Here is a 15,433-nt window from a genome sequence, read left to right on the forward strand (position 1 = left end):
CTAGTTCTGAGAACTAGGTCTCAGCTTAACTCCCATCATGCCCTAAAAGGATGAAAGTGAATAAACATGTGTTTCTGCCCCATGATGGTTTTCTCAGCTGGTGGAAGAAAAAAACTACTCAGGCACAAATTAGGAACAATAATAATACAACAAATGTATTGTAATGTCATGGTAGGAAAGAGTCAATAAAAAACTGGTCAATTTAGTTGAAAAACTGAGTGAACTTGGTGTGCTATCTGCTTGATTGATTTTACTCATTACCAAAGATTTTATCTGCCTAATAGCTATAGGTGGACTGCATCTATAATTTCAATGATCCTATTAGCTCATAGCTTTTCATACAAATTCAACCATTTACTAATAATGCATTCATTTTTTTTATCAAAGATTTTTTTTTCCTGGCAATAGTCTATGTTTAAGGCACTGAGACAAGCGCAGTAAAATCAGGCTATTGTTGGTCAGGAGATTCAAATGGAGACTGTGAAACCCAACTGCACATTTCAAACAAGCTAGAGTTCAGGGAAATGAAAAGTGTGTCCAAAAAGACCACTTCTTAGGCAGAAAGTTATAGAAACACTTGCACTATACTTTTATGCTCAGAACCAGCTAGATGAATAACAAAGTGGAAGAGTTTTTTCAAAATAGTAATCTAAGGAGTTCCCGTCTTGGCGCAGTGGTTAACGAATCCGACTAGGAACCATGAGGTTGCGGGTTCCGTCCCTGCCCTTGCTCAGTGGGTTAACGATCCAGCGTTGCCGTGAGCTGTGGTGTAGGTTGCAGACGTGGCTCGGATCCTGCGTTGCTGTGGCTCTGGTGTAGGCTGGTGGCTACAGCTCCGATTCAACTCCTAGCCTGGGAACCTCCATGTGCCTCGGGAGCGGCCCAAGAAATAGCAACAACAACAACAACAACAAAAGACAAAAGACAAAAAGACAAAATAGTAATCTAAGAAAATGTACTTTATATATTTTTATAAAATAATCACTGAGAGTTAATTTCCCTATGGTTTATACTTTCACTTAAGAGTAAAAAATTTTTTTTTCTGAATATGAATGATTGTTTTCATTTTTATAGCTTGCATATGTAAGTGAGTATCTTCATGGTAGTTGTTCAAGATTTTAGTAACTGGGAGTTCCTGTCGTGGCTCAGTGGTTAACAAACCTGACTAGGAACCATGAGGGTGCGGGTTTGATCCCTGACCTTGCTCAGTGGGATAAGGATCTGGCGGCATTGCCGTGAGTGGTGGTGTAGGTCGCAGATGCGGCTCGGATCCCACATTGCTGTGGCTACATCTCCGATTAGACCCCTAGCCTGGGAACCTCCCTATGCCGCGGGAGTGGCCCTAGAAAAGGCAAAAAGACCAAAAAAAAAAAAAAAAGATTTTAGTAACAAAAATAAGCTATCAATGGACATGATTATTGGTAGTTGTTTTGTATAAATACATATCATATACATCTGAGATATTACTGACAATGTACTTAGTCTTTTTTAACTGTCATCTTTATTGGCTATAAATCTCTTCTACACACAAATGTACCTAACATTTTACCTTATTTTATTTTTATTAGAGTATAGTTGATTTATAATATTGTGTCAATTTAAATGTTCAGCGGGACTTGCCCGTTACAACATTGAAATTCAGCCCTACAGGAGACAAAATCTGCAATCATTCTCTTAAGCAAGATTTTGGTAAGCACTTGTTTTTGGTTTCATCAGAAACTCTTCATCTCTGGCTAAGGTGCTGCATCCTAGACCCCTGCTTGAAAGCTGATTTCGTTCTGACCTCATCTTCAACTGAATCATCAGTGGTGTGGCCTACAAACACCTGGTGTTTCCTTGGCATCCTTCCCAAGCTAGTCCCAACTTGTCTTGGGCCAGCTTACCTTAGCTCTGCAGAGAACCCAGTGTGAGATAAGGTGGTAGCAGACTGCTCAATGTATTTGGCAAGTATACATGGTAAGGCTGTTTGGAGTTCTGCTTGCTTTTAATGGATTCCTTTTAACCGCAGAATTTTGTTGCCCTCTTGAGGGGTAGTCATAATTCATATTAAACATAATAACAGCCTAGACGCTCAGAGATAATCCCACCTGTTCTAAGGCATCAGCAAGTTATTTTTAAAATCCTACATCATACCATAAAAGCGGGAAGATTAATTATGAAGACCTAGGTAGGACTAGTTTTTATCAACACAAAAATACGAATAAATTTGAACGGCTTATCTAATATGCTCACATCCTCTGCCCTATGTTACCTGGGAGTTGAAAAAAAAATGAGATTATCTTGTACAGCCATTTCATTTTATAAATGAAAAAAATCAAAGAACTGAATAGCATGTATTTTTCTAGGAGTTGGAGATTGAATGGTAAGTGCAGAGAAGGAAAGGTGTTTAAATAATATCTGTTACTTTTTCCTACTGAGCAATATTTTCTTTACAATGTTCTTTTTCAATTGGATGTACTTGTTGAGTCTATTAAACCACCTTATTGTATGACCTCTTGCCCTATGCTGATTTTAATGAAAGTGCTAAAACATGAGCAATGGGGAGTTGCTGTCATGGCTCAGCTGTAATGAACCTGACCAGGATCCATGAGGATGTGGGTTCGATCCTTAGCCTCACTCAGTGGGTTAAGGATCTGACGTTGCTGTGGTGTAGGTCACAGATGTGCCTAAAATCCATCATTGCTGTGGCTGTGGCATAGGCTGGCAGCTGTAGCTTTGATTTGACCCCTAGTCTAGGAACTTCCATATGCTGCAGGTGCAGTCCTAAAAAGCAAAAACACAAAACAAAACAAAAGAAAAACCTAATGAATGGATTAAACTGCATTTGAGAAGAAAGATATTAGAGTTACTAAATTGGAAGACTTTTATTTACAATAAACTCGGCCTTACTCCATAAATTTTATTTTTTTCAGCTTTAAAATGTTTTATCAGAATATATATATATATATATTTTTTGTGTGTGTGAAAAGCTAAATTTTTTGTGTATGTTTTAGTGCCAAATACATAATTTGGTATACATTGTCAAAAAACAAACCTGATAAGTAGAATTCTTATTTTTACATCATATTATTACAGGATATGAGGGTATGAACCTAGGAAAAAGAATCTGAAGACCCAGCTTCATGATTCATCTCATGCATTTAATAGCACTGTGATCTTGGAAAACTCACTAATATTCCCTAGGATGATAAATTTGTAAGACTACCGGAATAACACTGACCAGAATGAAGACAACTATTAAAAAATTTAAAAATCTATATAATATTTACAAATATATTACTGTTATATACAGGTACTTATGTATTTTATTGATTATACCTTGGTACCAAGTTTGTGAATTTAAGAAAATAAATTATAATTTGGCTTAAAAACTCTCAATTGTTATAAAGAAAACTTGACTCAAGTACTATCCATTTTATCAACCATCTGGCAGAAAAGAATTACTGCTGGGTAGTGAAAGCACTAAAAATCAATATAGAGAGGAGACACCAAGCTCTGCCATTTGAGAGCCCCCAAGGCAAAGCATTAGCACTGTTGCAGCCCTTCAAAATAAGTTTGGAAATTACTGTCTTTAAACATGCAAACACACAAACGTAATTTCATTTTCGGAAATGGGAAATTAAAAGTCTTCTTATGCAAAAGTGACAAAATTGACTCACTCAGAAATCTCGTAACTGCTGAAAGTTTGCATAAAATACACTATCAGCCTAAACATCCCCAAATACGATGATTTTCAAAGCAGGGCTGAGCCTTAACTGTTGATTATGATTCTGAAATACTTTCAGTACAACTCACCATTACTGCAATGTATTTCTTTGGTTTCATTAATATTTTGTGGAACCGCAGCTAGAAAAAGAAAGGTAAATTTAAAGTGGAAGCTATTAAGCAAAATAAAAGAATGCACATTCAGTAATCTGAAACGTAGTATAATTTAATAAAATGCCTATTTTATTATTTAATTTTTATTACATCCGAAAGCTTTTCTAAATTAAACTAAAAGCTACAGTAAAACAAAAGAAGTTCCTGGTTCAAATTGCAAAAAAAACAAAAAACAAAAAAAAACCCTGATTATTTTCAATAAGAGAATATTAAGGGAGAAAAATGAATGGTCTAAATGTCATCCATTACCTGAAGATGATCAAAATTTCTCTAGTTCTAGGATCTTATAATTTCTCAAACTATTAGAATTATATAACTTCTGCCTAGTTGGTTCTACTGATATTTACTCTAATGTCTGAATTCAACCAAAAAAAAAAAAAAAAACCCAAAACTAAAAAACTCCTTAAGAAGTATCAATGGGAGAAATGAATGAGTAAAAACAGGGTGTGTAAAGCAATCATTTAGAGAAGAAAACAATGGTGGGAGAAAGACAATCAGAAGGGAAGTTAACATCAGTTGTTCTGTGAGCTTATTGATTCACTTTATTAAATCAAGGGTTCTCCAAAGTTAGGATGCCTCAGAATCCTCTGAAGGGCTTGATAAAAATACAGAATACTGGGCCTTCTACCCAGAGATTCTGATCCAATAGATCTGAATTTTACAAGCTTCCCAGATGATGCTGATGGTGCTGGTCTAGGGGCCACACACCCAGAACCACTCTAATGGATTAAAACTTGATTCGTAACAGAATGACTTGAATTTTTTAAAAGTTGTAGACACATGGTACTTCTTTTCATTGTCTTTCTTAAAATTAGAAATGATTTCTCTTCATGTGACCAAAGCTCAGTTGTCCTTCAGAAGGAACAAATCAGATAAATTGAAGAGGGAAAATCAAAATCACTACTCATTTTGCTGATTAATCATCTTTCATGTCATAAATATTTTCCCACAATATCAGAATGGCTTTATAGCATTTTATTGGATGCCTATAGCTTAATCTGATCCACTATTATTACAATAATGGCAGCTTCTACTTTTTTTCATTTATTAATGATGCATATAATTAAATTTTTGTGTACACTCTTATTTCCTTAACATGAATATCTAGAAGTGAAATTTACGGCATGTAAGAATAACTGTTAAAGCTCTTACATGTTGTTAAACGACCCCTTTAGAAGGACCATTCCCATTTACACACCCACCAGTAATTTGAAAATACTCATCTTCCCACACTCCCCCCAACTCTATTATCTTTAAGAGGAAAAACCATTCCAAATTTGAGGGAAAATAGCATTTTTCAGTTTAATTTTCATTTTCAATTGCTAATTAAGCTAAACTTCTTAATTTTTTTTTTTTTGGCCAAGGAATACTTATTTTTACGTGGAAATAAGTGGAACCACATCCTTTACCTTTTTTAATTTCAATTCCATCAAGTGATCCTTGTGGTTTTTTAATGCTCTCATCCTCTGCGAAAGAATTCCTGCAAGTGCAATGTCAAACAACTCTGGATCAATGAACTACACAAAATTCATGAAAATTACATCTAACATGCCTTTTTTTTTTTTTTTCCTGTGTGAGCACAGTTATTTTGATGAGCACAAAGAAAAACTTTCTGGATTTCATTCCTCAAAACTAGCAATCTTGCTTCAAGTGAGGTGGATGGAAATCTCATCATCTCTAATCAGCAGAAGCACATTTGAAGAAAACCAGGGCAAAAAGTCACTCTTTGGTCCAAAAGTGAACAACCTCTGATAGCCTAGGTCCAACACAAGTGATACAGGAACTCACATTCTCATTGGAATCTGTTTGGCTAAAATTACAAAGTCTTGAAGCAAGAAGCCTTGGAAACTCTGAGGCACAGACGGAGAAGAATATACACATAATCTAAGAAATGTAAGTGTGCCATGCAGAAAACGACCTATGTCTTGCCAAGGCTTCTATCCTTAAACTCTGATTAACAGGAAGGAATGTTAAGGGGTAGTTATATCTTGGTGTGTTTGTCTCATTTTTCTGTTGTATAACTAAATGCTCAGCAAGATTGTCCTTTAAACCCTCAAATTTGAGACCAAAATAATCTAAGTGGCAGACAGAAAAATTGTTGGTCCTGATGCAGAGAATAGTGGGCAGGATGCGACCTGAGTTAGCTGTGCTGTGTTGTGAGTCTCCACTTTTACTCCAGCGAAATGAAGATAACAGCACTGGCCTTTTCACAGCAATGCTATGAGAATTCAATCAAATGCTCTGGGTCAAATTACAATTTACATTTATTGTCCTGGCTGTTATATTGGGCACTGTAATAGAGACGAATAAGGCATTTTCAATTCCCTCAAAATATAAACATCAGATAGGAAACTAAGAAGAATTGAGGAGGGCGTACACACTGTGGCGCAGTGGGTTAAGGATCCGATGTTGCCACAGCTGTGGTGTAGGTCTCAGCTGTGGCTTGGAATCAGTCCCTGGCCCGGGAACGCCCCCTATGCCATGGATGTGGCAGAAAAAAGGAAAACAAGAAGAGTCAAGGAATTTAAAATATTGCTAATGTTGGAAGATGTGATTATTTTATTACAGTGTTATTATGAAAGCCTTTTCTTCCCCTTGGTATATATACAATGAAGTAATCAGGGGTGAAAAATAATAAGGTCTAGGACTGGACTGACTTTAAACTGTTTTCTGCCTCCCACGGAATGAAAAAACAGATAAAGCAAACATGAGATGAGATATGTTTACTTGACACTTGGGTGCCAGGCCAAGGTATTGGAAAAAACCAAAAACAAAAAACCCTCTGAATTCATGTGACGCTAACACTCTAAGTTAAGCTAATAAAAAATACAATCCTGAAAGGCACTCCAACTGAATTTGAGAAATGTAGTGGAAGGAGGAGTTCCCGTTGTAGCTCAGCAGAAACGAACCAGAATAGTATCCATTAGAATGGGTGTTCGAGCCCTGGCCTTGCTCAGCTGGCTAAGGATCCAGCATTGCCTCAAGCTGCTGTGTATGTCGCGGACACAGCTGGCATTCAGTGCTGCTGTGGCTGTGGCATAGGCTCCAGCTGCAGCTCCCATCCAACCCCTAGCCTAGGAACTTCCATATGCTGCAGGTGCGGCCCTTAAAAAGAAAAAAAGAAAAAAATGTGGTGGAATGACTTGTTTTCTATGTTAAGGCATCCTAAAATGATTTCTTGTGTAATTTTGTGAACAACTTACTTGTTTTGAAAATTTAGATTTTCATGGAAAGCATGTGATTAGAGCAAATTACACTTGCTACTTTGTCTCCAGTTAAGTGAAAGCAGAGAATACACACAACTGATTTCAGTATTTTCATTCTGTTCAAATTTGAATTTAATTCTGGTGAGGCTCTGCATTCTGAGCCGCAGGCACAGATAGAAATGTCTGTCACCTTTTCTAATTGTTGCTTTTTTTGACTTTGTTTCTCTTCACTTTGTTTTTATAAGCAGATAATCTTTATTTAAAAGGGAGGAGGAAATCATTAGCCCTCACACATAGTATATAGATATGTAAAATTGGCTTTTTCGGTATGAAAAACGAGTTGACCATCGTGAAAATAAGGTCAATAATGAATGGCTACTCTTGGCCTTCCTGTCTGCACAAGGCACTGGTATAAAGCACCAGACCAGCAACAAGAGGCCAGGGTCTTAGTTCCAAGTCTATTTCTATCAGATGCATGACTTGAGCAAATGATCCATCTTCTCAGCACTGAAGTTTCCTCATTTTGAAAATATGTAGAATACACATCTTCCTTGTAACACAGCAAGAATGCTAATTAAATATAAACACACTCACTGGTAAACCTGAAGATAATTAGAATTCAGCAATCGTTCTTAAAAAGTTCTAGAAACAATTTATCTAATTGCTTCTGGATAAAGATATAAAGTTTACTTATTTCAGGATTAATTTAGATTAACCTTTCAAACTGATCTTGCTTTTCCTATAAATGAAAGAAAACTATTTCCCCCAGTGCGGATGCTAAAGTGACCTTTGGATGGTACAGAAACAGGAAACGGAAAGTATATTAATATTGACTACCTATCTTTGCTGCAACACACCACACACCATGCAGCACATGGAAATTATCTGATGGTAATCCCGAAACAATACTTGGTAGGTAGTATAATCCGTACCTTACAGGAATGGAGACTAAGTCCAGAGGAAAACCTTACCTGCTTAATTAATAAAGTCTAAAGTTGGAATTTTTGGATACAAGTCTGTCTGCTTCAAAAAAGCCCTGATTTTTTGTAACTATATTTAACATTGATCTTTAGTAAATTTCATTGTTGGAAGGAGTCAGTTAGGGTTAGAGTTAGGGTTAAATTCAGTATTCTGAACTTAAGCTAATTGCTTAACCTTAAATATGGACCTTGAGAGACACATGGGGAATACACTTCCCAAAGCGTGCATATCTCGAGAACTTCCTCAATGATAAAAACAATACTTAAAGAGACTCCTTGGTAGATCAAGCCTGCTCTTCCCTCATCGATAATGACAAACAAGACAGTCTTGTTATACAAGAGTGCATGCAAAAAACAGAGGGGCATTATTGAAATATTATTTAAAACCTAACTTTCAAGCAAACAGATGAAACCTTCCATCAATCCTATTACTTCTGAGAACTGAGGGACTCAGGTCAACTGCATAAAGTTGTGGCAATTCAAGTGAGTTCTAGTCCTGGGAGACTTCCTACAGATTCTTCAAATACATGATTATTTGTATTTCTGGGCTATTAAAAAGAACTCCCACTCGCTCCTGAAGCAAAAGGAAATGAAGTGCATATCATCAGAACTGAGGCCATTATGAAGGTGACTTTAGAGTCATTACTGATCATGGCACGGCCATCTAGTCTTCCCTGTGCCTAGGAGGTTAGGGTTACTTCTGCTTTCCTGGCAAGAGAAAAGCCAAATGTTCGCTGAATTCCATCACGTAAAAGGGAAGCAGGCTTAGCTGGCAGCATGGACACTGCCCTGTTCCCCACGTACTGGGGCTATTATATGTTGACCTGGCCCATTGCCCCCCTTGCTCCCTTATTAGCACCTCTCATTAGAATGCAAGTGGGCATGGAAGCCCAAGAACCTTTTCTCCTGGCCGAATGCTTCTCTCCGAGATTCTATTTTCTTTTCTTTTATCTTTTTTTTTTTTTTTTTTTTTGTCTTTTTAGGGCTGCACCTGAGGCATATGGAAGTTCCAGGCTAGGGATTGAATGTGAGCTGTATCTGCCAGCCTACACCACAGCCACAGCAACATGGGATCCGAGCCACATCCTCAACCTAGACCACAGCACATGGCAATGCCAGATGGGTAACCCACTGAGCAAGGCCAGGGATCGAACCCACATCCTCAGGGATACTGGTCAGGTTCGTTACCGCTGAGCCACGCTGAGAACTCCCAAGATCCCATTTCTAAAAGAAAAAAGTTCTCATCTTGTGGTAGAGACAGACAGATTTATACATTTGATAGGTTTTGCCCAGAATAAAGTCATGCCTCAAAAACCCTCAATGAATGAAAACTCTTGGGCTCCACTCTGACTGATGGTTTTAGAATAAATCTCACCTAATTCTTTCTGTCTGATGCTCTTGTAATTCAAGGATATAGATCACAGACGGAAAGTAGCTTGAAACTTTTAATTTTAAACATAACTTTTTAGTGGAGTCAAGTCCTGCTGGTTTGAAAAACTGTAGGATATATTTTTGTTACAGTGCTTGAAGACCACTAGAATCATTATGGTTTCAATGTTTTAAAGAAGCTTATTTTTCCGAGCATGAATTTTTGGACACACTTCTTTTTGTTGCTTTCCTTAATGTAGGCAATGCCTTTTGAAATCAATCTTTAGAGATTTTTGGGGGTTGCACAATTCAGATTTGTGGCACTCTTACCATTCCAGCGGGTATAGTGGTGCCTTTTTCTTCAGGAGCTGAAATTGTTCAAATACATTTAAAAGAGACCGGTATTGGGCCACGGTAGAACCAGGCTTTCGCATAGGATTTGCCATATCATAAAATTCACGCATCAAAGATTGAAATCCAGGAGTAGCAGATGGGAAGAGCTGAGAAGGAATATTCAAAAGCATACTATCAGAGCATTTTATTGAAAATAAATGTAGCATACCAGGAGAGGCTTTGTAGTTAATCAGACATTTAAAAAATAAGCTATTTTTTTTAAAATCCATTATCATACCATAATTTGATTTTCTGTATTGCTGTCAAGGTAAATTCCACTTTTTATAAGAAACTAATTTTGTGGATATTTATATTTCCAAATAGAGTGAATTTTATTTCCCTTGTTACTGAATGGAAATGGGTACCTCCTTTCTATAGATAACCCCAAAACACCTGAAAAACAGAAGGGTCAGGTAGGGAAAAATGAGGAGAAATCCTTTTGGTTCCAAGGGCCTTGCAGATATCAGGGTGAGTGATATTAATCCTACCAAAAAAAAAAAAAATCTGTTTATCTTCCTTCTGCTCTGAGAGTCAGAAAATTAGTGTTTGCCTTTTCTCCTATAAAATAATTATATTCTTCCTCACATTGTGCCAAGAGATATTTTCCACTTTCACAAAATCTTAAATTATGAATTCCTGAAGGATGAAGCCAGGTGTCTGTGATAATCTTTGTAGGGTTTTGAGACAAACTGTCATGAATGTAATACTTACAATGTTTAAATTAATTATAATAATCCATCAATTAAGCTATTTTTCTGTAATAAGCTTACTCTGAACCCTCTAAAATACGGAGCTAAACTATAAAAGCAAGTGTCAAAATTCACTTAGTAAGTTTGTTATAACTCATACAAGTTGTATATGATTACATAGGTTTTTTAAGTAAAAAATAAATATTTGATCCAAACAGATTAATAATAAAGTATAGATAGTCTTTTGAAAATGCTTTTTTAGAGAGATGCTTTGTACAAACAAATCTTAGGTAGAATATAATTTACCCATATAAGGAAAGAATTAGAAACAAAGCAAGTACTGAGCATGCACGTATATATGCAATAAATTATCCTTCAGTGTTGACCAATTACTTAAGAGAATGCAAGATTTTGCAAATGAAGATACATAGCAAATAAATAAATGCCATTTGTGTTTTGGGGTTGAAACCACTAAAAGTTATTATAATTATTTACATTTTCTTTCTTTGGAATTTCCTATAGAGTTACAGTGAATTAGGATTTAGGTAGTTTCCTAAAATGTTATTGTTTTATTGAATAATATTTACCTTCAAAGTAATATTTACGGACAAAAAAAAATGGCATGATAAGCAGAAGGAAATTTTGGTTACACGTAAATGTCCCAGAGCTAAAAGTGAAAATTCTTTAGAAAAATGTTAACATGTTCCCCTTACGAACTAACAAATCCTTCCAGCTATACTAATCCCATATTCTCCTTCCTTTAGTAAGTCATGCATTATCTTCAAACTCTTAAAAAATATGCATTCTACTCGTCTTAATATTTTATCTCTGAAGAGAGGACGCTCACAAAGATTTCTCTTTCTTAAAGAAATATCTTCACCTAGTTTCAAGTCAAAATCAAGTAGCTTATGGCTGATCTACTATAATCTCAGTAATCAAGAGGAATCAAAGGTCACTTTTGTTTTACCAGCTGGAATTGTCCCAAATTCCCAAGTTCCTTTATGAAAGTCATAATTGAGTTAATCTCCTCTAAAGACAGGCATTGGTTTAGTTCTTTTTGATAGTCTTCACTCTATAATAGGAGGGGGAACAAACAATTCTTAAGTAACTGCTATAAAGACAAACCATGTTTAGCACCAGTCAATGCCCTATCAAATGCTGAACTCTACAAACAGCTGAGCTACTTAATTCTAAATAATAATCAAACTTCAACTCGTTGCAATGCTGTCAGGATATAAGAAAACTTCATATTGAACAAAAAGGACCGAAAAGAACTCAATAGTGCTTTTTTGGGAAGTTGGGCCCAGAAAGACAGAATGAGCGTGACAGTTTGCAAATACAGCAAAAGTCTTTTTTAGCCTTCAAGTACTAGACATCAGAGCAGGAAATTTACATGTGGATCCAATATATGAGACGTCACCATTTTGGAGTTTCATGGATTCTAGTAAACGGACAGCCCCATTTCCCTCACATTCTTTTTTTTTTTTTTTCTTTTTTTTTTCCTAATACATCCCTGAAAGCAGAAGATGTAGATGTGACCACTCCCTTCGGGTCAAGTGGTTCTAACAGTTTTAATGACAACCCACTCCCTAAGGAAGGAAACAGGGAGTCCCTAGGAACCCATCAATAAAATCATAGGGAAACAACAGTCTGTAAGGCCGTGTCTCTCAAAAACATCTCTCCAGATTCTGTTTGTTGGTGAGACTTTCCACATTCTACTTTTCCAAATCTTCTAATTATGGTTTTAAAACAGAAAGACATATAGAAAACTGTACCTAGCGATCCATACAGATTTTTTTTGATACAGCAAGGAAACTTGTACTAATATGTCATAAAAATTAACTACTCCTACTTTGAAGCACTACTCCCTAAGCATCAGCATCTAACCAAAGACGTTAACCAGATGTGAATGCTTAAAATATCAGTATTACAACTCCAGTCCCTTGATGCTAATCGAGAGCAGTCACTGCTATTCTAATTGCCTCCAAAAGGTTCAGGCATTCTTTTTCAAGTATTCTATAATAGGTAATATGTATTATTCATTATACCCACAAAATTTCCCTGGGAATTAGGAACTGCTTTACTTCATTTTCAACCCATAATTTCATCATAATCAGTCATTCACATACTTAGCTAGACATAAAAATAATATTGGTCCCTAGGTCAGAAAAATATGAAAAGATTTATATAACGGATATAATTTCAAATGAATTATCAAGTTGCTTAGCTGCACAATAAAGAAAATGGCACCTGCTTAAAAAATGAATTTAAAAAATAGCTGTCATTACAAAAATAGGCACTTACCTTAAATACACCTGATCTATAAAGTCCCTGAAATATCTCAGAAAATATGGAAAGTGAAGATTCATTAGACAGTAGAAAATTGAAAGTGTCTTTTAAAAGGAATTCTTCTGTGTTTTGGTCCTCAAAATCCATATTATCATCTTGAAAATTCAAATGCTCATGGACCTGTGAAAGAGTTAAAAAGCATGGCAAATATTTTTCTTTGACTTATTTTAACAGTGGAATCACTTCTAAGACATGAGTCACTTCCTGGTGGATTACAGATCAGAACTGACACCTAGTGGTCTTTTTGGAGGTCAACAGTTTTATAAAATGTTTCAAAATGTTCTTTTGAAACTACGGTTCTTTATAAGGACAATAACTGTTTTAACTGTGTAATAAAATCATACTAGTTTTTCTTGAAACACTTTATTGTTCAAGAATTTGTGTTTATGGAAATACTATATTTCTGAGCAATACATTTTAAAAATCATAATCAGTATTAAATATACCTGTAAAATAATGAATAAATGACCATTAAAAGATTTAGATTCATAAAATTTTTAAATGCTATGAACAAATCTTTGAGCCATTCTATCAAATGTCTGAGCCACATGTAATGTAATCATTCTCCTCGTGTTAGTCTGAAAACCAGTCAATGCAGTATGAAGTTGAATTCCTGTCGCACAAAATTTAATTTTGTTCCTTTTCACGTCTCATCCTATGTCCCCAAATAGCCTTCTATAGACTAACACAATCAATCTTTTAAAATCCTTTTGCCACTAAGAGCTATTTTAGATTAAAATATGTTAGAGAAGATGATCTGAGTTAATTTGATTTGAGAGGAAGTGAAAGAATCAGGGTGTAGAAAAAATTCTTTAAATTTACAAACATTTATATTAGGAAAAAACCCAAAGATTACAACAATCCAAAGGCTTTTAAAATTAAAATATAGGCCAATTTTAAACTAAATCTCTATGTGTAAAAAATAGAAAAGATACCTTTTTTATAAACCCATGTGAGTAAGCTAGGTAATCTGCTATTTTCTATTACCTAAATGTCTGCTTTTCTGTATTAACACATACTTAGCTTTATGCCACATTTATTTCATAGACAGTAGTTGAACAATTGAAAAAAAAATCTGTTTGGGGAGTTCCCATCATGGTGCAGTGGAAACAAATCCTACTAGTACCCATGAGGATGTGGGTTCGATCCCTGGCTCCACTCAGTGGGTGGGGGATCTGACATTGCCGTGAGGTGTGGTGTAGGTCACAGATGCAGCTTGGGATCCTGCATTGCTGTGGCTGTGGCTAGGCCGGCAGCTGTAGCTCTTATTTGACCCCTAGCCTGGGAACTGCCATATGCTGTGGGTGTGGCCCTAAAAAAGCAAAAAAAATAGAAAAAAAAAACAAAACGAAAAACAAAACAAAACAACTTGGTTGTGATGATCGTTGTGCATCTATAAATGTAATAAAATTCATTAAGTAGTTTTAGAAAAGGGATGCGGAATGGGTACAGCAATTCAAATAATAGATGTTCCACTTACTAGTTAATTCTCTGAACCACAGTAAATATAAGTCTGTAATAAGTTTGATCCAAGTTGCTAGTTATTGATTGGTTACTATGAATAAAATCAACACCAACAGCAACACACACACACGCACAGAGGCACACTCACCTGGAGCACTACAGGGGACCTGACACTGCCATAACCAATATCAAAGGTTAAAAGTTGAAAACATAATCTGCATCTGAAATTCAAACAAAAGGTAATAAAAATACATTCTATTCACTGTATTTATTATTTGCTATTATATTATTAATAATCATCACGGTTAAATCTCAAGGTCTCCACTAATTAAAAAGAGCAGTGCCTTGAATAATCTGAAGTTGATAATCTTAACTAAACAATGAAGTGACTCTGTGGAAACTGAAATATGGAAAAGAAAGCACTCCCACGCTTATACGCTAAGCATTTTTATTCATATATATAGCATGATAAAACTTACATCAAGGTACCTGCCTTTTTTTGATATACTAGACTTAACATTTCCCTAGAAAAAGACATTAAATTATATTTAAGTAAACGGATATGGTGATAAGAGCTTTTGAATTCTGTTAATAAAAGTCTATAAATCAATATATACCTAGTCAGGGAGTTCTGGGTGTGGCTCAGTGGGAACAAACTGGACTAGTATCCATGAGGAGTCAGGTTTGATCCTTGGCCCTACTCAGTGGGTTAAGGATTCGGTGTTGCTCTGAGCTGTGGTGTAGGTCAAAGATGCAGCTCCAATCTGGCATTACCGTGGCTGTGATGTGGGCCAGCAGCTGCAGCTCCAATTCGACCCCTAGCCTGGAAACTTCCATATGCCATGCATGCGGCCATTAAAAAAACAAACAAACAAAAAAATATATATGTATATATACACCTAGTCAATGGAAAGCATATATGGTCAAAATAGCTGAGCTTGAAAGGGGCTACAATTTTAAAAATAATTCAAGTTTATTTCTTGTCACCGCTACCTAAATACTGGTAGGCCTGCAACGGGCTCTGAAATTTTAGGATTGACAAATTAGAAAACCCATGCTTAGAAATTCACATTTTATACTGACATAAAATTTTCCAAGTGGCACC

General features: G+C 35.9%; 1 protein-coding gene across 22 annotated transcripts in view; it reads right to left on the reverse strand.

Annotated features, from left to right (window-relative positions):
• CPED1 (cadherin like and PC-esterase domain containing 1) overlaps window positions 1-15,433 on the reverse strand; it is a 281,918-nt gene that overhangs the window by 138,626 nt on the left and 127,859 nt on the right. For 21 of the 22 annotated variants that reach the window (XR_014834409.1, XR_014834411.1, XR_014834410.1 and 18 more), the window contains 6 exons: window positions 14,477-14,549; window positions 12,820-12,984; window positions 11,483-11,587; window positions 9,764-9,933; window positions 5,289-5,359; window positions 3,796-3,846 (listed from right to left, as the gene is read on the reverse strand). Coding sequence is in view for 18 of the 22 variants with exons in the window: in XM_021078989.2 (XP_020934648.2) it covers window positions 3,796-3,846; window positions 5,289-5,359; window positions 9,764-9,933; window positions 11,483-11,587; window positions 12,820-12,984; window positions 14,477-14,549 (635 nt within the window). In the remaining 4 variants the exon portion in view is untranslated. Of the gene's footprint in view, window positions 1-933; window positions 1,307-2,725; window positions 3,847-5,288; window positions 5,360-9,763; window positions 9,934-11,482; window positions 11,588-12,819; window positions 12,985-14,476; window positions 14,550-15,433 lie in introns of those variants that run through there. The other variant, XR_014834413.1, reaches the window with a different exon arrangement.

The sequence above is a fragment of the Sus scrofa genome, chromosome 18 (assembly GCF_054392235.1).
Source record: "Sus scrofa isolate SSC_HxYL_T2T_F1_AM1 chromosome 18, Sscrofa_HxYL_maternal_Yorkshire_Landrace_v2.0, whole genome shotgun sequence".
In the NCBI taxonomy this organism is placed as follows: Eukaryota; Metazoa; Chordata; class Mammalia; order Artiodactyla; family Suidae; genus Sus; species Sus scrofa.